Source organism: Chrysochloris asiatica, unplaced genomic scaffold, assembly GCF_000296735.1.
Source record: "Chrysochloris asiatica unplaced genomic scaffold, ChrAsi1.0 scaffold00012, whole genome shotgun sequence".
NCBI lineage: Eukaryota > Metazoa > Chordata > Mammalia > Afrosoricida > Chrysochloridae > Chrysochloris > Chrysochloris asiatica.
In genome coordinates, this window is record NW_006408530.1 from 24,503,371 (window position 1) to 24,528,732 (window position 25,362).

Genomic DNA, 25,362 nt, shown 5'->3' on the forward strand with positions numbered 1-25,362 from the left:
GGCTGCGAACCTTAAGGTCAGCGGTTCGAAACTACCAGCCGCTCCGCGGGAGAAAGATGAGGCTTTCTACTCCCGTAAAGATTTACACCCTCGGAAACTCTATACGGGGTCGCTATGGGTCGGAACCGACTCGATGGCACATAACAACAACAACAACAACAACATGTTATAGATAAAAAGTATACTGAGTCCTGTTGTAGTGCTGTAGGATAAGCACTAGACTGGCTAACCACAAGGTCAGCAGTTCAAATCCACCAGATGTTCCTTAGAAACCCTATACAGATTTAATATGAGTTGGAAGCAAGTTGCAGGCACATAACCACAGGTTACACACATATAGAGAAAAGAGATATTATTCAGTACTAGGTTAAGAAAAGTAACATTTTGTTTGAGAATTAGAGATGAAGAATAGCTGTCAAACAGGTGAAAGAGATTGGGGGGAATACACAAATGTAGTAGATAAAAGAAACAAAGTAAGTAAATGCTGTAAGGTACAGGACAAAACATGGCATGCTGGAGAAAATGAAGAGAACCAAATGCTCAAAGAATAGAGCACAAACGAGATATTTGTTTAAGGTGATACTCACAAGATGGTAAAGACACCTGTGACTAGTCTTGACATGGGAATGTTATTTTAATTCAAAAGCAATTAAATGCACTATTGGGATTTAAAATAAAGAGACATAGGGTCAAATTTGCTTTTTATAAATCTTGACTAAAAAGGGGCAAGACCAGTTTAAAATCTCCTGCAGTATTCTAGGCAAGCTATGTTTGCAGTTTGGATCAAAGCACATGATGGCAAAAGTGAAAAGGAAAAAAAAAAAGGAAGGTGACTTAAAAGCCAAAATAAACTTAAATAAATATTAGTTTGATTAAAAAAAAAGTGATGATAAAGAGACAGTGGTCCAGTATATACTATAAGTTTTGTTTGCTTGTATATTTGAATACATGAAATCATAGAAAGAATGATATTTTCAATGAAATATTATTGTTATTAAGTGCTATTGAATTTATTCTGACTCATAGTGACTCTGTATAGGGTTTCTGAACAGTCACTGGTGGGTTTGCAGCACTGACCTGTGATTAGCAGTCTAGTATTTATCCTACACCACTGCATCAAGACTCCAAATAAATATTAGACAAGTTGGCTTTGGATATATTTGAAGAGATACTTATATAGAGGTATAAATTTGGCAAAAGGAGACTTGTTGTTAAGTGCCGTTGAGTTAGTTCCAACTCCTAGCGACCCTATAGAAGGTTTCTGAGAAGCAGTTGGTGGGATTGAATTGTTGACCTTGTGGCCCCAAATGACCTTGTGGTCCAGTGCATTATCCTACAGCTCCATACCAGGACTCCATAAGGAGAGTAATCACAGAATTTAAAGGAAAAATTGGGTCTATAAATGTAAATTTGAAGTTAACATAAAATGGGTCATAAATACTGTGCAATTAGATAAGAAGGAATATTCAAACTACTTCTGAAACATTGTCTGGTGTAGTGCTAGAAGATTAACCTCACAGGTTGGAAAAGACGCAAAATACAAATAAGGAAGAGCTGACTCCATCTAACAACATGGAGCAAAGTTTTCAGTACCTAAATCTGCTGATGAAGCACAACTCAAAATAGGAAGAAACACCTACAAAATGCAAATCTAAGAAAATTGGAAGTCATCAAAAATGAAAAGGAATGCATAAAGAGTGATATCCTAGCTATTAGTATGCTGAAATGGACAGTTATAGGCCATTTTGAAGGCAATGCTGTATGATTTAATATGCAGAAAATGACAAATTTATAAGGGATGGCATCAAATTCATTGTCAAAAAGAACATTTCCGTATCTATCTTGAAGTACAGTGCTGTCTGTGATAGAATATACCTAAAACCAGCTAATACAACAACTTCAGATTTGTACAGCAAACACCAAAGTAAATGAGAAAATTGAAGAATTCTTACCAACTTATTCAGTGTGAAATTGATCAAGCATGCAATCAAGATGCATTGATAATTTCTACTGATTGGAATACGAAATCTGAAAACAAAGAACTAAAGGATTGGTAGTTGGAACATATGGTTGTGATGTTAGAAATGACACTGGAGATTGCCTGGTAGAATTTTGCAAGTCCAAAGATTTCTTCATTGCAAATGCTTTCTTCAACAATATAAACTACAACTATATACATGGACTTCAACAGACTACACAGGAATAAAAGAGATTCCATCTATGTTAAGAGACAGTGTAGAAACTCTTCATCAGCCAAAGCATGGTTGGGGGATGACTGTGGCCACCAATTATTTATATTCGAGTTAAGGTGAAGCTGAAGAAAATTAAAATAAATCCATGAGACCCAAAACATGCCTTTGTGTATATCCCAACAGAAACAAGAGACCATCTCCAGGCAGATGTGACTTATTGAACACTATGTTTGGAGACCAGGTAAGCTGTAGGATGTCACCAAGAACATCACACATAAAGAAAACAAAAGATCATTAAAATACAGGAAAGAAAGAAAAGACCAAAATTGAAGTCAGGGAGATAAAACTTGCTTTAAATATAGAGTAACTAAAGTGAGTGGAAGACATGATTAAATAAAAGAGCTGAACATAAAATTTCTAAGGGTAGATGGAAAAGCAAAGTACATTATTATAATGAATTATGAAAATTAGAAAACTAAATGGGAAGAACACACGACATCTCTCAAGCAGAAAGAACTGAAAAAATATTCAAGTCTCAACTTGGTATATTGAAAATTCTGTGGGCAAAATATTGAATGATGCAGGAATCAAAAAAGAAGATAGAAGGGATACACAGTCACTGTACCTAAAAGAAATAGTCGACATTCAACTATTTCAAGAGGTAGCAAATGATCAAGAATGATGGTATTGAAGGAAGAACTCCAAATTTCACTGAAGACAGAGATAAATAAGCCTCCAGGAATTCACAGAATGCCAATTGAAATGGTTCAACAAACTTATGCAGCAGTGGAAGCACTCATTTATCTTAACAACTGATTGCAAGATGTCCATATTTGTGCCCATATCGCAGAAAGGTGACCCAACAGAAAGCTGAAATTAAAAACAAACAAACAAACAAAAAATGCCATTGACATCACTAATAAATAAAATTTTGTTGAAAATAATTTTAAAATGGTAACAGCAAGTACATCCACACGAAACTACTAGAAATTCAAACAAGATTCAAAAGAGGATGTGGAATGAGGAATATCATTACTGATAACAGATGGATCTTGAATGAAAGCAGAGAATACCAGAATGATGCTTACTTGTGTTTTATTGACTATGCAAAAGCATTCAACTCTGTGGATCATAAACTGTGGACAACACTGAGAAAAATGAGAATTCCAGAACACTTAATTGTACTTATTAGGTAGTTGTACACAGACTAAGAGGCAATCATTTGAACAGAAAAGGGGATATTGTTTGGTTTAAAATCAGATAAGGTGTGTGTCAGGATTGAATCATTTCACCATAGTTATTCAGTGTGGATGCTGGCCAAGTAATCCAAGAAGATGGACTAAGTGAAGAAGAACATGGCACAAGTATTGGAGGACAGTTTATTAACAACCTGGGATATGCAGATGTCACACCATTGCTTGCTGAATCAGAAGAGAACCTGAAGCCTTTACTGATAAGATTAAAAAATACAGCCTTTTTTTGGATTACAAAACAAGTCCTTGTGTGGAGTTGTAGGTTAAAGTGCTGGACAGCAAAGTCAGCAGTTCAAACCCACAAGTCACTCCTCAGAAACCCTATAAAAGGTCGCTATGAATTGGAACCGACTCAACAGCAATTAACAGCAGAAGGCACTTAACATCAACAACAACATGGATTACAACTTAATATAAAGAAAACAAAATTTCTAAGAACTGAATGAGTAAACAATATCAAGATAAAGAGAGAAAAGAGCAACGTTCTCAATCATTTCATTTTACTTGGATCCATAGTCAACGCCCATGTAAGCAGCAGGCAAGAAATCAAGCGACTTATTGCTTTGGGCACATCTGCTGCAAAAGAGCTCTTAAAGCTCTGTGTTAAAGAGCTAATATACCATTTTGAAGACCAAGGTGCACCTGCCTCCAAGCCATGATATTTCCAATCACTTTATGTACATATTAAAGGTGGACAATGAGTAAGGACACTGGAGATGAACTTAATAACATTTGGATTATAATGTTGATTAAGAATATTGAAAATACCATGGACTGCTGAAACAACAGACAAATCTGTATTGGAAGAAGTACAACCCAAATGCTCTTGTAAGCAAGGATGGAGTCACTTTGTCGCACATATTTTGGACATGGTATCAGGAAGGACCGGGCTCTGGATAAGGACTGGCAAGAATTTCTAATAAGGCTGAAGAAATGTCATAATGTGTCTGCGGGAATTAAAAATGTTGAATATTGGAAATTGTGGCCACTATTGGGGGAATTTAAATTAGTGATCTTGAAAATAAAGTGATTTTTAGAAAATAATACATTCAAGACGTAACCATGTTAATATTCTTAACAGTAAGCCACAAGGACTCTCATTGACTAACTCAATAGTTAAACTGTCTTGAAATCAACCAATGTTTACAACCTTCTAGATGAGGGGAGTCCTGGTGTGGTGCTGTGGGTTAATATGCTGGACTGCAAAGTCAGTGTGAACCTCATGGTTGTTTGTTCAATCTCATCAGCCACTCCACATAAACCCTATTACAGGGTCACTATGGGACAGAACCCACTCAAAGGCACTTAACAACAACAACAGGAAAGTGGGTGGCCTAGAAGGACTATAGAAAAAGGACTTTGAATATGAAAAGCTGACAGAGCTGAGGACATGCTGGTTTGGTTGTGTGAATGTTGATATTTTGTTTTTTGGATGCTGGAATGAATTGAGGTGAAGACAAAATTCTATGAGAAAAGCTACAGTCTTTAGTAGTTTGGGAGAGGAGTATTGTTTACAAGTTTGATGAGATAACAGTGCTGGAAAAAAAGAGACATAATCAAGTGCCTAACAGCAGATGTTTTTCACTTTAATTTCTTTGCTTTAAAAATAGGATATGAGAAAACATAGTAACAAAATTCTTAAACTGCAGCAGGAAATTAGAATACTTGAGCAAATTAAGAAACACTACTAGTGTTCGAAACTAAGCTCCTCTTCAGAAGAAAGAAAAGGCTTTCTGCTCCCGTAAAGATTTACAGCCTCGGAAACCCTATGCAAGGTCACTATGAGTCGGAACCGACTCCACGGCACATAACCACCACCACCACCATTAAAAAACCCTAAGGTGAAAGAGTATGCTTGAAGAAAGAACCAGATATCAGATAAAGGAAGAAGGTTTTTGTTGTCATTGCTAAGTGCTATCAAGTCGGTTCCAACCAACAGAGACCCTGTTTAGGGTTTCCGAGGAACAGCTGGTGAACTTGAACCACCGACCTTGCAGTTCAAACAGCTTTGCAGTCTGGCACATTAACCACTCCAGGACTCTCAAAAGGTGGAGGCAAGTGGAATATGACATATTTTAGCAGTTGTAAAAAAGTGGTGGTCTGTTAGATCACAAGGTTGGTGATTCAAGCTCACCAGCCGCTCCTCAGAAACCCTATACATGGCTACTATGAGTTGGAACTGACTCAACAATTCTTCACAACAACAACAACAAAAGTGATATTTCCCAAATATCATGATAAAGAAGGTATGACTCTGTAGTTGTATCACAGAGCAGATAATAATTAGCCTATTATACTGTGCATACAAAGCAATGAAATACTTCCATGGAGTTAATTCCAACTCATTATGATGCTTTGTAGAGTTTCTGAGGCTGCACATAATTATAGGATAGGAGCAGAAGGCCTCCTCTTTTTCCCAAGCAAAGGCTGGTGGACTGCAGCCCTAGATGTAACCCAGTACACCACTTTTCATTCTAAACCTGATGGTTTCTTTAGAACAGATTAAGAGATACATGTATTAAAACAATTGTTTTGTTGGCATTATAGATGCCTTATCTGAGGGTAAGAATCACACTGGAGACATCTGAGATCCCACTATAATCACTTCCCAGATATAATATAGAGTTGAACTCGTGATTGTGACTTGTATGGATAGAAAGGATGAGATAGGTTTGGGGACAACATCAACAAAACTTATACAAATGAGGGAAGAAGTTACAATAATTCCCAAGTTTCAAACTCTAATGGTTCACTAACTGGATTATGAAAAATAAGAAACTCATTATAGATAAAGATATATATAAATAGATATAGTTGGAGAGGAAGGAGAACAAAGTACAATGATAAGAACTGAACTTTAAATTTGTGAATTTACAAGTCTTTAGGGGATGTTCTGTAAAGAATTGGGAGATGCTAGAACTAAGCAGAAAATTGAAAGTCTTCAGTGTAAATAAGAATATCTATGTAGGGAATTCAAGATTAAGAATGTAAGGTGACTGAGGACACAACTCTGGGCTTTATAAGAATGAAGAGTAATTAAAGGTATGTCCTGTTTTAGTTCTGAAAGTCTTAAGATTGGATAGTAATGGAAGTGGCAGGTATAAAACTCCCTGACTGTATTGTTGTCTCCTTAGATATGATGCACACACACACACTTGCATGCACATAACCAATGATTAACTTAGATCATCATGTTGCTGGTGTTAAGTGCTATCGAGTCAGCTCTGATTCACATGCCACTATATAGGGTTTCTGAAGAGTGGCAGTGAGTTTGAACTGCCTACCATTCAGTTCAAACCGACCAGTGCTTATGCTACAGCACGACAACAGAAGTCTTAAATCATCTTTGTTGTTGTTGTTAGGTGTCATCCAGTCAGTACTGACTCAATAGCAACCTTATGTACAGCATAATGAAACACTGCCCGATCCTGGGACAACCACACTACTGTTACCACGCTTGAGTCCATTGATGCTGCCACTTGGCCAATCCATCTTGCTGGGGGTCTGCCTCTTTTTCTCTGACCCTCCACCTCACTAAACATGATATCCTTCTCCAGCGACTGGTCCTTCCTGACAATATGTCTGAAGTATGAGAGATGAAGTTTGGACATCCTGGCCTCCAAGGAGCACTCTGGTTGCACTTCTTCCAACACAGATCTATTGGTTCTTTTGGCAGCCATGGCACTTTCAATATTCTCGTCCAACATCATAACTCAAAGGCATCGATTCTTCTATTGTCTTCCTTATTCACTGTCCAGCTTTCACATGCATATGAGGTTATTGAAAATACCATGGCTTGGGTCAGGCACACCTTAGTCCTCAAGCTGACATCTTTGCTCTTCAACACTTTAATAAGGTCTTGTGCAGCTTGTTGTTGTTGTTAGGTGCTATTGAGTCAGAACCGACTCATAGTGACCCCATGCACAGCAGAACAAAACAATGTCCGATCCTGGGCCAACTTCACTACCACTGCCACACTTGAGTCCATCAATGCTGCCACCTGGCCAATCCATCTCGTTGGGAGTCTTCTTCTTTTTCTCTGACCTTCCATCTTACCAAACATTATATCCTTCTTCAGCGACTGTTCCTTCCTGACAATATGACCAAAGTAAGAGAGACGAAGTTTCGCCATCTTGGCCTCTAAGGAGCACTCTGGCTGTACTTCTTCCAAAACGGATTTATTGGTTCTTTTGGCAGTCCATGGCGCTTTTGGTAGTCTCCTCTAACACCATACTTCAAAGGCATCAATTCTTCTACGATCTTCCTTATTCACTGTCCAGCTTTCACATCCATATGAGGTTATTGAAAATACCATGGCTTGGGTCAGGCGCACCTTAGTCCTCAAGCTGACATCTTTGCTCTTCAACATTTTTAAAAAGGTCTGTGCAGCAGATTTGCCTAATGCAATACGTCATCTGATCTCTTGACTGCTGCTTCCGTGAGTGTTGATAGTTGATCCAAGAATGAAGTCCTTGACAACTTTAATCTTTTCTCTGTTGATAAGAATGTTGTTTATTGGTCCAGTGGTGAGGATTTTTGTTTTCTTGATATTGAGATGCAATCCATATTGAAGTCTGTGCTCTTTGATCTTCATCAGTGAATGTTTCAAGTCCTCTTCACTTTCAGCAAGCAAGGTTGTATCATCTGCATATCGCAGGTTGTTAATGAGTCTTCCCCCAATTCTGATGCCATGTTTTTCTTCACAGAACCCTGCTTCTCATCTTATTTGCTCAGCATACAGGTTGAATAAGTATGGTGAAAGAACTCAACCTTGTCGCACACCTTTCCCAATTTTAAAACATTCAGTGTTCCTATGTTCTGTTTGAATAACTGCTTCTTAGTTACAACCAAGTGTTCTGGAGTACTCATACTTCTCAATGTTGTCCATAGCTTGTCATGATCCACACAATCGAAAGCCTTTGCATAGTCAATAAAGCACAGGTAAACATCTTTCTGATATTCTCTGCTTTCAGCCAAGATCCATGGGGTATGCCTTATTCCACGGCCTCTTCTGAATCCGGCTTGAACCTCTGGAAGATCTCTGTCAATGTGTGCTTGCAGCCATTTTTATATTACCTTTAGTAAAACTTTACTCGCATGGATATCAAAGAGATTGTCCAATGATTTCTGCATTCCATTGGGTCACCTCTTTTTTGGAATGGGCACAAATACGGATCTCTTCCAAGTCGGATAGTTGTCTTCCAAATTTCTTGGTAGAGATGAATGAGTGCCTCCTGTGCCGCCTCACTTTCTTGAAAGATTTCAGTTTTACTCCATCAATTCCAAAGAACAATGCCTTGTTCTTTGCCAATTTCTTCAATGCACCTTGGACATCTTCCTTCAATATCATTGGCTCTTGATCATATGCTACCTCTTGAAATGCTTGAACATTAACCATTTCCTTTTGGTACAGTGACTCTAAGTATTCCTTCCATTTTCTCTTGATGCTTTCTGCATCATACAATAATTTGCCAAGATAATCTTTTAATAACAAAATTCGAGGCTTTATTTTTTTCTTCATTTCCCTCATTTTGAGAAATGCTGACCGTGTTCTTCCTTTTTGGTTTTCTGATTCCAGATCTTTGTTGTCCTCAAATACATACCTGTGCATTTGTTTATAGGGACTGAAAGGAAGAAACATAACTATAGTATTGGTATATTTTTTCATAAGATAGCCTCTTTTTATTTTGGACTTGTAACATATGCAAGCTTAAGCTCTATGCTGTATAAATTTGTTCTTTTTGATAGCTAAGTGTTATGCCACATGGTATAAATTGTAAGGGTAACTTAATATGATGCACTCTAGAAGAATTAGTACATCTGAGTTATGGTGTTAGAAAAGAGTATTAAAAGTGCCATGGAGTGCCAAAGGGAGCAACAGATCTGGGTTAGAAGTACACACAGCATACTCTTTAGAAACTAGCATGGCCAGACTTCGTCTATCATACTTTGGACATATTATTAGGAGGGACCAGTCCCTGGAGAACGACATCATGCTTGATAATGTGGAGGATCAAGGAAAAAGAGATCAGTGTAACACTGATTGTGAGGTTGGCACAGGACTGAGCAGTATTTCGATCTGCTTTGTATAAGGTTGCTATGATTCAGAACTGACTTGACAGTACCTTACAACAACCAAGTGAAGTCTCCTGAGATAAGGCATTTGGAAATGAGACCATGAAGTTTGACTCTTCTTCTTACTTCATTTAAGGTTCTCAGTTATGCATTATTTTCTGTTGTTAATATAAATATAATGATCTTAGATTTTGATGTTTACATGTTTTGTTTTACATTTTTGTTATCCACAAAAGATATTTTCCAAAACAAGCTGATTAATTTTAAAAAAGGAAGAGGGAATAAAGGAAGAGTTCTTCTTAAGTCAGTGTACCCAAAGTAAATGCTTGTTTGCTTGTTTTTCATTTGTGTTTTTTTTTTTTCAGTCAAATTTCTCTGTCCACCCACAAGACCTCACAGATGCAGAAATAACAGAATATGCTTGCAGCCTGAACAAATGTGCAATGGTATTGATGACTGTGGAGACAACTCAGATGAAGATCACTGTGATGGTAAATTTAATGAAATTATAATAATAGATTTGGTGAAAACAGTATGATAGTGTCATGTTTGATAGTGTAGTGTATGTTTGAAAGTATTTCTCTAAGAAATATTGTAAAAAGTGTATCTTCTGACAGGGTCTGAAAATAGTCAACTACCATATCACTTGTATAATGGAGATGTACAACTCTGTCTAGAATCCCTACTAATCTGTGAATTGTATTGATGATAAGTAATCGAGACTATAGTATGTAAATGAGAGAAACAGGGAAGTAGTTTAACAATGTTTCATATTATACATGTACCTCTGAGAGGGAAAGGAGTTTATATAGGACATTCATATCCATATACAATAACTGTTGAACAGTTCTGAAATTCTTAAAAACCAAACACTTTATTTGAGTATAAGTTGATTTGATGAAAAAACCTGACCTAAACAATTTATATAACTTTAAAAAAAATCCAACTTATGGTGAATATTCAAACATTTTCCTGTGAAAATAGGGCATTATGTATACAAGGTAAAAGCATGTTTGTTTTCTAAATAAAAATAAATCTGAATCCAATATGCATTTAGCTTCAAAGACTTCAAATAAGTGATCATGAAGTAATGTTATCCACAGTTTTTAGTAAACTATCTTGGAAATATTGAACATTTTAGGGGATCAATATGTTTGTTATAATTCTTTGAAAGACTAATCTTTTTTTTTTCCTACTGACTCTTTAGATAAGCTTACATATAAAGCAAGACCTTGTAAAAAGGATGAATTTGCTTGTAGTAATAAAAAGTGTATTCCTATGAACCTTCAGTGTGATCAACTTGATGACTGTGGAGATGGTTCTGATGAGCAAGGCTGCAGAATAAGTGAGCATTTTTCTTATTAAACAAAGTGTAGTAACACACAAGTTCAATGTCTGCTTAACATGACAACATGGCTAAATGTTTCATCACTACTATGTAAGAAGACTGCTTTCACAAATGTGTTTAAAAAGCAATTTTTTATTAAGACATTGTGAAAGCAACCTCAGAACATCAGTTAATTTCAGTAAGAAAAGGTTTAAAAGCTGATTTTCTAAAGAGTGCCTTTGTGAAAGGGGCCCTGGTGATGTCATATTTAAGTGCTAGGCTGTTGACTGATAGGTCAGTGTTTCAAACTCACCAGTTGCCACGTGGGAGAATGATGTGACAGCTTGCTTCCATAAAGATTGACAGGTGTTAAAATCACTGTTGATAAAGCCCACTAGCCCTGGCCTAGGAGGATATTTGGGAAATTTTTTTTTATCAATATTTAAACCTTAATAATAGTAATAATAATAAAAAAAAACTGGATGTAGTTCTAATAGGCAAGAGCTAGTTACTAGTGGAAACCAATGGAAAAAGTGGTGGTGGTGGTGGTTATGTGCATTGGATTTGGTTCCTACACATAGCGACCCTGTGCAGGGTTTCTGAGGCTGTAAATCTTTACAGGAGCAGAAAGCCTCATCTGTAACATTGACGTAGCCTCTGACAAAAAAATAAAAAAGATTGTCAGCCTTACCAACCCTATGGAATAGCTTTACTATGTCCTATTAGGAGTCTTGGTGTGGCGCTGTGGGCTAATGCACTAACTAGACTGCAAAGCCATTTGAACTACAATGTCAGTGGTTCAAGCTCACCAGCTGCTCCATGGAAACCCTACACAAGGTCGCTGTGGGTCGGAATCGACTCGACGGCATTTAACAACAACAATTTGGAGTCCTCGTGTTACTCTACAGGATAATGCACTGGACCTAAAGGTTTGAACCACAAAGTGGGTGGTTGAAAATTAACCAGCTGTGCCTCTGAAACCCTACTCAGGGACCCTATGCATCAGAACTAACTTGAGGGCACTTAACAATAACTAGGCTACTATGAGTCAGAATCAACTCAGCAACAATGGTTTGTGTGTGTGTTCATGCAAGCACATGCAGGAGTTTTACCACAGTTACAGCTAAAGCTAAGAACTTAATCTCTAAATACAGACTTTGATGTCAGGAGAAAAACAAAAAAAAGCTGTATGTCTAAATATTTTATTTTATAAAATATAAATGTAGTAGCTTTAAATTATACAGTGATATTTGGTGAAAAGTATTACTAGTTTATGAAGTGTTATAAATTTTAATTGATTTTGTATGATGTTTAAAGAAGGCATCGTTATTCTGCCTAGTTGTTGTTGTTGTTAAGTGCCATCAAGTCAGTCCCAACTCATGGCAACCCTGTGTAGGGTTTCCAAGAAGCAGCTGTTGAGTTTGAACTGCTAACCTTGTGGTTCACTGTCCAGTGCTGATCCTATAGAATTATTACATTCTAGTTGTCAATAATTTTGTGTTTAGGTAATGCTGGATATCTGATTTTACTTATTAAAAATAAATTTATTACCATAAATTCAGATTACTTAAAAAACAAACAAACACAGAACACTTCTTATTTTGTAGATTTTATTTTTTCCCATGTGTGCATCTAACTTGTCCCTCACATATATCTCAGCCATGGAATCATTCTACTAGTATTTTTAAATTAATTGTAAAACATTCAAGAATCATTGGGGATTGTTGTTGTTGTTGTTGTTGTCAGGTGCCATCGAGTCAGAACCGTCTCATAGCGACCCAATGAACACAGCAAAACAAAACCATGTCCGATCCTGGGCCAATCTCACTACCGCTGCCACACTTGAGTCCATCAATGATGCCACGTGGCTGATCCATCTCCTTGGGGGACTTCCTCTTTTTCTCTGACCCTCCACCTTACCCAGCATGACATTCTTCTCCAGCAACTGTTCTGTCTGGACAATGTGTCCAAAGTAGGAGAGACGAAGCTTAGCCATCTTGGCCTCCAAGGAGCACTCTGGCTGCACTTCTTCCAAAACAGATCTATTGGTTCTTTTGGCAGTCCATGGCACTTTCAGTATTCTCCTCCAACACCACAACTCAAAGGCATCAATTCTACAATCTTCCTTATTCACTGTCCAGCTTTCACATCCATATTAGGTTATTAAAAATACCACGGCTTGGGTCAGGTGCACTTTAGTCCTCAAGCTGATTGATATCTTTGCTCTTCAACACTTTAAAAAGTTCCTGTGCAGTAGATTTGCCTAATGCAATACGTCATATGATATCTTGACTACTGCTTCCACGAAGGTTGATAGTTGATCCAAGAAGAATGAAGTCCTTGACAACTTCAATCTTTTCTCCATTGATAAGAATGTTGTTTATTTGTCCAGTGGTGAGGATTTTTGTTTTCTTGACATTGAGATGTAATCCACATCAAAGGCTGTGCTCTTTGATCTTTATAAGTAAATGTTTTAAGTCCTCTTCACTTTCACCAAACAAGGTTGTATCATCTGCATATCGCAGGTTGTTAATGAGTCTTCCACCAATCCTGATGCCACACTTTTCTTCATAGAACCTAGCTTCTCGTATTATTTGCTCAGCATACAGGTTGAATAAGTGTGGTGAAAGAACTCAACCTTGTCACACATCTTTCCCAATTTTAAAACATTCAGTGTTCCCATGCTCTGTTCGAAAAACTGCTTCTTGGTTCAGGTACAGATTTCTCAGAAGTACAATTAAATGTTCTGGAATACTCATACTTCTCAATGTTGTCCATAGCTTGTGATGATCCACACAATCAAAAGCCTTTGCATAGTCAATAAAGCATAGGTAAACCTCTTTCTGATATTCTCTGCTTTCAGCCAAGATCCATCAGACATCAGCAATGATATCTCTCGTTCCACGGCCTCTTCTGAAACCAGCTTGAACCTCTGGAAGTTCTCTGTCAATGTATGATTATAGCCATTTCTGTATTACATTTAGCAAAACTTTACTCGCTTGAGATATCAAAGAGATTGTCCAATGATTTCCGCATTCTGTTGGGTCACCTGTCTTTGGAATGGGCACAAATATGGATCTCTTCCAATCAGTCGGTCAGATAGCTGTCTTCCAAATTCTTGGCAGATATGAGTGAGTGCCTCCTGTGCTGCCTCACTTTCTTGAAAGATTTCAATTTTTAGTCCATCAATTCCTGGTGCCTTGTTCTTTGCCAATTCCTTCAATGCACTTTGGACTTCCTCCCTGAGTATCATTGGCTCTTAATCATATGGTACCTCTTGAAATGGTTGAACATTAATCATTTCCTTTTTGTACAATGACTCTGTGTATTCCTTCCATCTTCTCTTGATGCTTTCTGCATCATTCAATAATTTTCCCAGAGGATCTTTCAATAATGAAAGTCGAGACTTGAATTTTTTTCTTCATTTCCCTCATTTTGAGAAATGCTGTCCGTGTTCTTCCTTTTTGGTTTTCTACTTCCAAATCTTTGTATTTTTGTTATAGTATTTGGCTTTATCTTCTCAAGATGATCTTTGAAATTTTCTGTTCAGCTCTTGAACCTCCGCAATTCTTCCATTCACTTTAGCATCTGTACACTGGAGAGCACGTTTCAGAGTCTCTTCTGACGTCCATTTTGACCTTTTCCTTCTTTCTTGTCTTCTTAATGACTTTTTGCTCTCTTCACATAATGGCTAAAACTTCTATGTTTCCCAATAATTAGATTTGTTTAAGTAAATTTACCAAATTCAATGGTATGACTCTTTCAGTTATTCACATTCCAAAATATTTTCTTGAATGGTAAAGAAAGGAATCCAATTGTGACTATTAATAACAGAAGCAACACATAACCCACTGTTGTAACATCTGACCCTTGGATAATATTAAATGCTGAAATGTTGTTCCTGATACATGTGTCCAGACTAAAATAGATTTCGAGCTGCTGATTTACTTTATCAGTTTTAGTGATGTGGTAGTATTCTTGATTGAGTTCCTGGATACTATAGTTTTGGTTAGTAATAAATATGTTTCTAAGTAGCTTCTAGGAAATAGTCTATTCTTAGAAAAGGACGTAATATTCATACATGGTTCCTTTAAAAAAAAAAAAAAAAGCATGTTATTAGAAACATTGACACTTAAATTCCTTTTAGAAATTAGTGTAGCTCAGTGACAGCTGTAAGTAACAGCTGTTGACAGCTTGGTTTAAATGATATTAAGTGTTCAATTTATTTGGTTCTATATCTTTATCAAAAGTGAAGCATTACATGGACAGAAAATTATAGTTCTATATATTCTAAAAAATTACTTAAGGAATAATAAATATCATTTCCAATTTTTTTTAAAGTAAACTTACCCTTTAGGAATTAGAATTATATTGGTTTTCTTCATATTTTTAAATCCTAGATCCCCCTGAATATACCTGTGATGATAATGTGAATCCATGTGGAGATGATGCATATTGTAATCAAATAAAAACATCTGTTTTCTGTCGCTGTAAGCCTGGATTTCAGAGAAACATGAAAAACAGACTGTGTGAAGGTATAGTACATTTCCTCAACAGCTTGTGCTTAAATCTTTGGGTTATGAAAAGACTTCCAAGGCTGCTAAATTGTGAAATGACAAAGGATTGATTTTCATCAAAACTGTGTGTATCTATGGGATACCATTTTATTCATGAGAGTGAAAGTCTCTGGGGTCAAGAGCTTATTTGTTTGTACTGCTAAACTAACCATCATGAAGGCAACAAAACCTTTTCTATAGCAAATTCAGACTTGCAGGAATGTCAAATGTATTGTAAGGATTTTTTTGGAATGCAAATAAAATAATTGCTGGTACAGGAACTATTATTGGAGAATTCAAACCCACCAGCCACTTCTTGGAAACCCTTTGCAGGGTTGCTGTTTATCAGAACATACTTGAAGACATCAACAATAACACCATGATTCATTTCATAAAAAAAATTATGGTGGCCAATTTCTCTGTAATTGTGACTTTTTTTTGCCTTGGAAGAAGTAATTGACATTCAGAGAATTGTGGGCTTTTGTCCTGATGTTGTTGTTAAGTGCCATTAACACAGTTCCAACTCAAATGACCCTGTATACGGTTTCCAAAGCACAATTGGTGGGTTTGAACTGCCAACTTTGTGGTTAGTAGCCCATTGCTAATCCTACAGTACCGCACCAGGACTCCCTGGACTCCTGATTGTTGTTGTTGTTGTTAAGTACCGTGGAGTCAGTTCCGACTCATAATGACCCTGAACAGGATTTCCAAAGCTGTAAATCTTTAAGGGAGCATAAAGCCTTATCTTTCTCCCATGGAATAATTGGTAGTTTTGAACTGCCAACCTTGAGGTTAGCAGCCCGATTCATAACCAGTACGCTACCAGAGCTCCTTAGGACTCCTGGTACCATGTCTTAAATGGTGTTTTAAAATTCAACATATGCCTTTAAATTAAGCAATAGAATTTAAAAATATATTAACATATTTGTGATCATTCAAAGATTGAATGTGTAGGACAGCTACACTTTCATAGTTAGCTATATACAAATATAATTTAAATCAGGATTTATCTATGGAGCCGTGAAACACGGACCCATGTACACTTTTTGAAAATTCCTTAACTAAAAATGATATTTATGATTGCCCATAAGTAATGAGCTGCTATCCAAAAGGTAAGCTGATCAAACCTGCAAACCACTCCTTGGAAGCCCTAGCTAGGGTTTCTATGAGTCAGAATTGACTCAAAGGCAACAACATTGTTGTCAAGGATTTTATTTTACTTAGATCCATAATCAGTGTTCATGGAAGCAGCAATCAAGAAATCTAATGGCATACTGCATTGGGCAAATCTGCTGCAAAAGATTGCTTGAAAATGTCCAAGAAGAAAGATGTAACTTTGAAGATTAAAGGATGCCTGACCAGGCCATGGCATTTTCAATCATCTCATATGCATGTGAATGCTGGGCAATGAATAAAAAAGACTGGAGAAAAATTGATATATTTGAATTTTGGTGTTGGGAAATAATATTGAAAGTGCCATGGGCTGGTGTTACACAGGACTGGACAGTGTTTCATATTGTTGTGTATAAGATTGCTATGAGTCAGAACCAACTTGATGGCACCTAACAACAACAACAAAAATGAGCTGCTAGAAGAACAAAGTATATGCAGAATGACCCATAGAAGAGAGGATGTTGAGACTTCATCTCACATATTTTACACATACTTTTGGTGAGGACTGTTGTTGTCAAGTGCCATCGAGTTGGTTCCGACTCATAGATACCCTGTATAGGATTTCTGAGGAGCAACTAGTGAATTTGAACAACCAGTCTTGTAGTTCAAACTGACTTTTTGGTCCAGTGCTTATCTTATAGTGACACTCCAGGACTCCTTAGCAGGGACTAGTCCCTGGAAAAGGTCATCATTTTTAATTAAGCCATGCTTGGTAAAATAGAGGATCAGTGTAAAAGAGAAATACATTTAACAAGACGGATTTACACAGTAATTACAGCAATGGTCTTAAGCATAACTATAATTGGGAGGATGGTGCAGACCAGGGCAGTGTTTTGTTCTGTTGTATATAGAATTGCAATAAGTCTGAACTGATGTGAGGTCATCTAACAATAGTAACAAGAACAGCATTGATGTGATTGAAGTTCTGCATGCTACAAATTCTTAATGACCTCAGATGCTATGTGAAAGGTTGATACTTTGAGTCCACCTAGAGGTACCTCAGAAGAAAGGCTTGGTGGTCTATATAAAAAAAAAAAAAAATCAGTCATTGGAAATCCTATAGATCACAGTTAGATACTGGCACATACAAAATCTTCAAGAGTCCTAAACTATTTGATAGCGACTGGTCAGGTTTTGGTTATTGTGATTACAGCCAAACCTATGTTGTCTACGTCTGGCTTATCTAGGGTAAATTGAAGTTTTCGAATGCTTTCATGTGCTAACTTCTTGCTATATTGTCACTTTATGATATTATTTGGTAAAGAAAATATTTTTACATGGCTAATCACAATCGAATTTCTACAATACATTAATTATACTCACCTAAAAGGGAAAGAAATTTGTAGCCATATCACATTTGTGTACATGTTGTGGTATGTACTTGCTTGAATTATTCATAATTTTTTCCCACTAACATGAACCCTGAAAGGTCATAACCTGAGCTTTCTCTATTTGAATAGTGCACAAAATGCAAATTATCAAAACTACAGTTATTTCTTATTTACAAAACATTACCTGTCAATTGAGTATACCATAATACAAAAATAACTATCTTTTGAAGATGTTAATTCCAACATCATTGATTTTCTAATATTTATTGGTGACTAATGGGCTCTGTTTCTTTCATATATTTATTATATTTAGAAATATTACTCTAAAATTTGAATATTTAAAATTTATCTCATGCTTAATATGTTCTGTAAAGTTACACTTACTTTATTTATAAGTGCTTTGAATGCACTATTCTTTCTTTAAAAAAAAAAAACTTTTATTATGTATTGAGTGATAGTTTACATGGAAGAACATCAGTTTTGCACTCATCCTATCGTATTTAATATCATTGCAATGATTACAATTCCTCCATGCATCAGCATTCAAAAGTATTTGCTTCTATTCCCTTTGTTTTTTTTTTTTTTTTTTTTTTTTTTTTTGATGTGCACAGAAACATTCAGGAATATATAATCATTTAAACAATCAAAGGACACATTCTAACAACCTGCCACCTGGCCACCAGCACACAACCATTCTCTTTCCATGAGTCTAGAGTCCTCAGCTGCTCTATCTCTCCATGTCATCATCTCTGCTTCCATCTCTTGTGTCACTGCTTCTCTGGTTACAGTCCCACATTCTGCTCATGCTCTTCTCCCTTGATGGTCCTAGGGTCCGTTGCTCCTAGAATGTAAGATTAACTACTCCCCACTTTATGTTACAAAACTTCTACCTTTACAGTTGTAACAATCACAGTTAGTCATGATAAAAAATTATTCACTGTTGAATTATAAGAATCTTATCCCCATTTCCTTTCACCACACCCATCTAGACAAATGAAAACTATTCATTGGGGATCCTACCTTCCCTGCACTCTGAAACTAAGCTCCCACTTGAAAACTTGTAAGCCAGCCACTTCGTGCCTTTATAACACTCCTCCCCCTCCTAACCCCCCCCCCCCCGGCATTTTAGGTAGCCAATGTCTAAGTTGATCATCCCTATCAACCTTGTGTACAGAGAGGATACGTTTGTTCCTTGATGTGAAAACTCCTTCCCTCTCGGTTGATATTTTGAACTCCTACATCCATAAGTATAGGGCAAGTTCACCAAATTGTAGCAATTTAAGAATGTACTGTTCTTATATAGGATGGTGTTATGAGGGTTAGTGTCACTCTTTGCAGTAACTCCCTTAGACCCCTCCAATATCAATGTAGAATTCTCATTAATATTTATTCTCAATTTTAACCATAATTAAATGTGATAATTATGGCACTCTAGGATCAGCACTGGACTGTGAACTATAAGGTTGGCAGTTCAAACACACCTGTTGCTCCTTGGAAACCTATACAGGGCACTATGAGTTAGAATCTATTCAATGGCACTTAACAACAATAACAACAAATTGCTTAAATGTAATATTTCTTAGATTATATGAATATAAACAAAAATATTTCTGCATTGAAAGACAATGTATTAGTTACATTATTAACTGAAATAAAACCGTTTCGAATTTTCTCCTTTTTTTCCTTTTGATTACTACTACATTATCAATAAGTGCTATTGTGGTACTGTAAGATAAGCACTGGACTGCTGTCACAAAGTCAGTGGTTCAAACCCATCAGCCCCTCCTCAGAAATACTGTGCAGGGTCATTATGAATCAGAACTGACTCTGGTGCTTGCCAACAATATCATCTATAAAGTTATTGAGATAGGTTCACAAATACAAATTATTACAATATTGTAGTTAAAATGCCAGAAAATAAGACAAAATGAATGTCTAAAAACCCAGGCTTCAATGGAAACAACAGTGCATGTTTGTAGAGTGTGCAGAAAATACACGCAATATGAAGCATCATCATAATTGTGTAATAATGACAGCTCTGACAGGAGCACATGAGAAGATTCAAAAAGTAAATTAACAGAGTTTTACCTTTATAGGTAAATTGATACATGTGAACTGGAGTTCTGTTTTTTGTTGTTTAACTGCAGGAATATCTTTAAAACCCAGTACGCTGATGCTGAAATTCTGCACAAAAGCTTTAAAGGTAGTCATTTCAGTGTCACTCCCTATGATAATGTTACTTGATGGAGCACACCCCTCCCACACTCTCTTAGTGACATCATTCCTTTGTTACACAAATGAGTAAGTTCTGAGTTCAAGTAAGATCTGCATCATTATTTAACCAATTTAGTTTCATAGTAGAATAAATGGTTTGACTTAGTGTGGAGGAGGGGAAATAATATTATCTGAATTTGTTAGTAATTTAAATGTGATTGTTCCATCTGTTCAAAAGAAACACAATAAATTAAAATGTGATAAAGTCTAAAAACTTCTATTGCAATATATTAAGGAAAGAAAAATGAAAAGGAGTAGCAGAAGAGAAGTAGAAAACTATCAACAGTTGCTATGTAGTAGGCACTAGGTACTGAGCGTTTATGAAATTCCTCCATTTTCTTCAAAAGCTTACAATGCAGATAGTATTGTAAAACTGAGGAGGAAATAGTGATTCTAGTAATTAAGAAAGCATTTGGAGGAGCTGAGATTGTATAAAATTATGAAGATTATTGTTTGATTTAATTATATACCTAAATTTATTTAAAAATGATAACAAATAACTGCTTGTTCAGAGTGACAGGTGTTTAATCAGAAAATTTTATAATGTTTTCTGATGTCTAGGTGCTGATAACCAACAATCATTCATTCATCATTTTGTCAAGCTGTAGTGGCTTGATTGCAGGGCTGGAAGCTATGTCACTGTTATTTATAATATCGGCGTAGTGGGCACTTTGCAGCAGAGCTTCCAGACTAAGATAGACTAGGAAGAAGGGCCTGGTAGTTTATTTCTGATGAAACTGGCCAGTGAAATCTTTAAAAATAGCAACAGAGCATTCTCTGAGAGAGTAACAGAAGATGAGTCCCTCAGAAAGGAAGGCACTCAGTGTATGAAAGGAGAAGAAATGCTATCTAAAAGTAGAGTCCACTTTAATGATGTGGATGGGATTAAACTTTGGGGGCCTTCATTTTTTACTATGGAATGACTCAAAAAACAGAGGCAAATGTTCATTAATCAGATTATGGAACGTATGTAGTACGATATACATATGCAGATGATACAACCTTGCTTGCTGAAAGTGAAGAGGACTTAGCATATTTATTGATGAAGATCAAAGAGCACAGCCTTCAGTATGGATTGCATCTCGATGTAAAGAAAACAAAAGTCATCACCACTGGACCAGTAAACATCATTCTTATCAATGGAGAAAAGATTGAAGTTGTCAAGGACTTCATTCTTCTTGGATCAACTGTCAACATTCATGGAAGCAGCAGTCAAGAAATCAAACGATGCATTGCATTAGGCAAATCTGGTGCACAAGACATTTTTAAAGTGGTGAAAAGCAACTAAGGTGCATCTGACCCAAGCCATGGTATTTTCCATAACCTCATATGCATGTGAAAGTTGGACAGTAAATAAGGAAGATCATAGAAGAATTGATGCTTTTGAGTTACGGTGTTGGAGGAGAATATTGAAAGTGTCATGGGCTTCCCATAAAACTAACAAATCTGTGTTGGAAGAAGTGCAGCCAGAGTGCTCCATGGAGGCCACGATGTCAAACTTCATCTCTCATACTTTGGACATATTGTCAAGAGGGACCAGTCACTGGATAAGGATATCATGTTTGGTAAGATGGAGAATCAGAAAAAAAGAGGAAGAACTCCAGCAAGATGGATTGGCCAAGTGGCATCATCAATGGGCTCAAGCATGGGAACAACAGTGAGGTTGGCCCAGGATCAGCAGTGTTTCATTCTGCTGTGCCTAAGGTTGCTATGAGTCGATAGTGACTACAACAACATGTAGTTAAGAATGTAGGAAACTTGGAACTAGGAAAAATAAAACATAACACATACAGGTCGATTTCCTAGGCATTAGTGAGCTGAAGTTAGATGGTATTGGCTATTTTAATGGGACAATCATATGGTCTACCATGCCAGCAGTGACAAATAGAATAATATATTTTTTTTAAAAAAAGAACATTTTAAATGAATCTTAAAGTACAATGCTGCAAGTCATGGGAACCTACACATATACCTTTAAGGAAGAACAGTCAATATGAATATAATTCAAATTCATGCACCAATCACTAATGCCAAAAACCATGGGTTGACTGGAATAGATCATCATTTGCTAATATGCAAGTTCAGGCTATGTTGTTATTGTTGCTGTTGTTAGGTGCCATTGAGTCAGTACCAACTCATAACAACCTTATGCACAGCAGAACGAAATACTGCCCGATCCTGGGCCAAACTCAAAAGCATCAATTCTTCTACTGTCTTCCTTATTCACTATCCAGCTTTCACATGCATATGAGGTTATTGAAAATACCATGGCTTGGGTCAGCACACCTTAGTCCTCAAGCTAACATCTTTGCTCTTCAACACTTTTAAAAGGTCTTGTGCAGCAGATTTGCCTAATGCAATACGTCATTTGATTTCTTGGCTGCTGCTTCCATGAGTGTTGATAGTTGATCCAAGAAGAATGAAATCCTTGGCAACTTCAATCTTGATAAGAATGTTGTTTATTGGTCCAGTGGTGAGGATTTTTGTTTTCTTGACATTGAGATGTAATCCATACCAAAGGCTGTGCTCTTTAATCTTCATCAGTAAATGTTTTAAGTCCTCTTCACTTTCAGCAAGCAAGGTTGTATCATCTGCATATCACAGGTTGTGAATGAGTCTTCCTCTAATCCTGATGCCACATTTTTCTTCATAGAACCCAGCTTCCCGGATACATGCTTGCTCAGCATACAGGTTGAATAAGTATGGTAAAAGAATACAACCTTGTCCCACACCTTTCTTAATTTTAAATCATTCAGTGTTTTCATGTTTTGTATAAACAACTGCCTCATGGTCCAGGTACAGATTCCTCAAAAGTACAATTAAGTGTTCCAGAATACTCATACTCCGCAATGTTGTCCATGGCTTGTCATGATCCACACAATTGAAAGCCTTTTTATTGTTAATAGAGCACAGATAAAAATCTTTCTGATATTCTCTGCTTTCAGCCAAGACATCAGCAATGATATCCCTCGTTCCACGGCCTCTTCTGAGTCCAGCTTGAACCTCTGGAAGTTCTTTGTCAATGTATGCTTGCAGCTGTTTCTGTATTACCTTTAGTAAAACTTTACTTGCATGGGAAATCAAAGAGATTTTCTGATGAATTCTGCATTCTGTTGGGTCACCTCTTTTTACAATGGGCACAAATAGGATCTCTTCCAATCAGTCAGCCAGATAGTTGTCTTCCAAATTTCTTGGCAGAGATGAGTTGAGTGTCTCCTGTGCCTCCTTACTTTCTTGAACGATTTCAATTTTCATTCCATCAATTCCTGGTGCCTTTTTCTTTGCCAATTCCTTCAATGCACCTTGGACTCCCTCCTTCAGTATCATTGGCTCTTGGTCATATGCTACCTGTTGAAAAGGTTGAACATTAACCATTTCCTTTTGGTACTGTAACTCTTATAGCTGAAGAAAAGTAAAACAAACTCATGGATGCCAAAATGTGAATTTGAGCATATCCTACTTACATTTAGAGAACATCTCAAGAACAGATTTGACATATTAGACAGTAATGATCAACAACCAGACTATTTGTGGGATGCCATCAAGAACATCATACACAAAGAAAGCAAAAAGTCACTAAAGAGAAAGAAAAGACCAAAATGGATATCAGAAGAAACTCTGAAGCTTGCTCTTGGGCATAGGGAAGCTTAAGAAATCAGAAGAAATGAGGAAGTAAAAGAAGGAACAGAAAATTCCAAAAGACAGCTTGATAAGACAAAGTAACATATTATAATAAAATATGCAAAGATATGAAGTTAGGAATACAAAAAGGAAGAACAGTCAGCATTTCTCAAATTGTAGGAACTGAAGAAAAAAATCCAAGTTACAACTTGAAATACTGAAGGATTCTATAAGCGTAATACTGAATGATTCAAAAACATCAAAAAAAGATGAAAGGTAAAGTAACTACACCAAAAAAGAATTGGTGAATATTAAATGATTTCAAGAGGTGCTATATGATCAATAATCTATGGTACTGAAGGAAGAAATTTTAACAGCCCCAAAAGCATTGGTGAAAAACAAGACTCCATGAATTTACTGAATGAATAAAAATGGAAACCTTTCAACAGTCTCATGAAGCTCTGGAAGTAGCCAATCTTCTATGTTAGAAAATTTGGGAGACAGCCACCTGGCCAACTGATAGGAAGAGATATATATTTGTTCCCATTCCAAAGAGACGTGACCCAAAGGAATGCAAAAATCACCGAACAATGTTATTTATATCAATGCAAGAAAATATTTTGTTGAAGATAATTTTTAAAATGCTTGCAACATCACATCAAGAGCGAGTTGCCAGAAATTCAAACTGAATTGAGAAGAGGATGTGGAATTAGGGATATCATTGCCAATGTCAGGTCGATCTTGATTGAAAGCAGAAAATGCTAGAAAGATATTTGCTTGTCTTTTAGCGACTACAAAGACTTGTGGATCATAACAAACTGGATAGTATTGCAAAGAATGGGTATTCCAGAACACTTCAATGTGCACATGAGGAAACGGTCCATCGATCAAGAGGCAGTATTTCAAACAGAACAAGGGAATAGTGAATGGTTAAAAGTCAGGAAAAGTGTGTGCCATGGTTATATCCTTTCACCATACTTATTTAGTCTTAATGTGGAGCAAATAATTTAAGAAACTGGATTATATGAAGAAGAAAGTAGCATTAGTGTTGGAGGAAGATGTAATAACAACCTGTGATATGCAGCTGACACATCCTTATTTGTTGAAAGAGACAATGAGTACTTGAAATGCTTTTGATGAAGTTCCAAGAATACATTCTTCAGAGTGGAATTTATCTCAACGTATGGAAAGAGAAATTATACCAATAAATAATTCCTTGCTAAATTGAGAAAAGATTGAAGTCATCAAAGACTTTAGTTTGCTCAAATCCAAATCAGTCTTCATGGAAGCAAATCAAACAATATTTTGCATTTTGCAAGTCTTCTGCAGAAGAACTCTTTAAAGTATTAAACAGTAAAGATGCCAACTTGATGTCTAAGACATTCCTGAGCTAAGCCATGGTATTTTCACTTGATTCAGATGCATGTGGAAGTTGGACAATGAATAAGGAAGGGCTGAGAACTGATGAATTTGAATTATGGTGTTGATCAAGAACTGAAGTTGCCATGGATTGCCAGAGAACAAACAATGCTGTCTTGGAAGAATTACAGCTGGAATGCT

At 36.5% G+C, this 25,362-nt stretch overlaps 1 protein-coding gene across 1 annotated transcript in view; it reads left to right on the forward strand.

Moving 5' to 3' along the window:
• LRP1B (low density lipoprotein receptor-related protein 1B) overlaps positions 1 to 25,362 on the forward strand; it is a 2,342,762-nt gene that overhangs the window by 2,156,227 nt on the left and 161,173 nt on the right. The window contains exons 73-75 of the mRNA XM_006834597.1: positions 9,886 to 10,011; positions 10,728 to 10,865; positions 15,248 to 15,382. Of these exons, the coding sequence (XP_006834660.1) occupies positions 9,886 to 10,011; positions 10,728 to 10,865; positions 15,248 to 15,382 (399 nt within the window). The remainder of the gene's footprint in view (positions 1 to 9,885; positions 10,012 to 10,727; positions 10,866 to 15,247; positions 15,383 to 25,362) is intronic.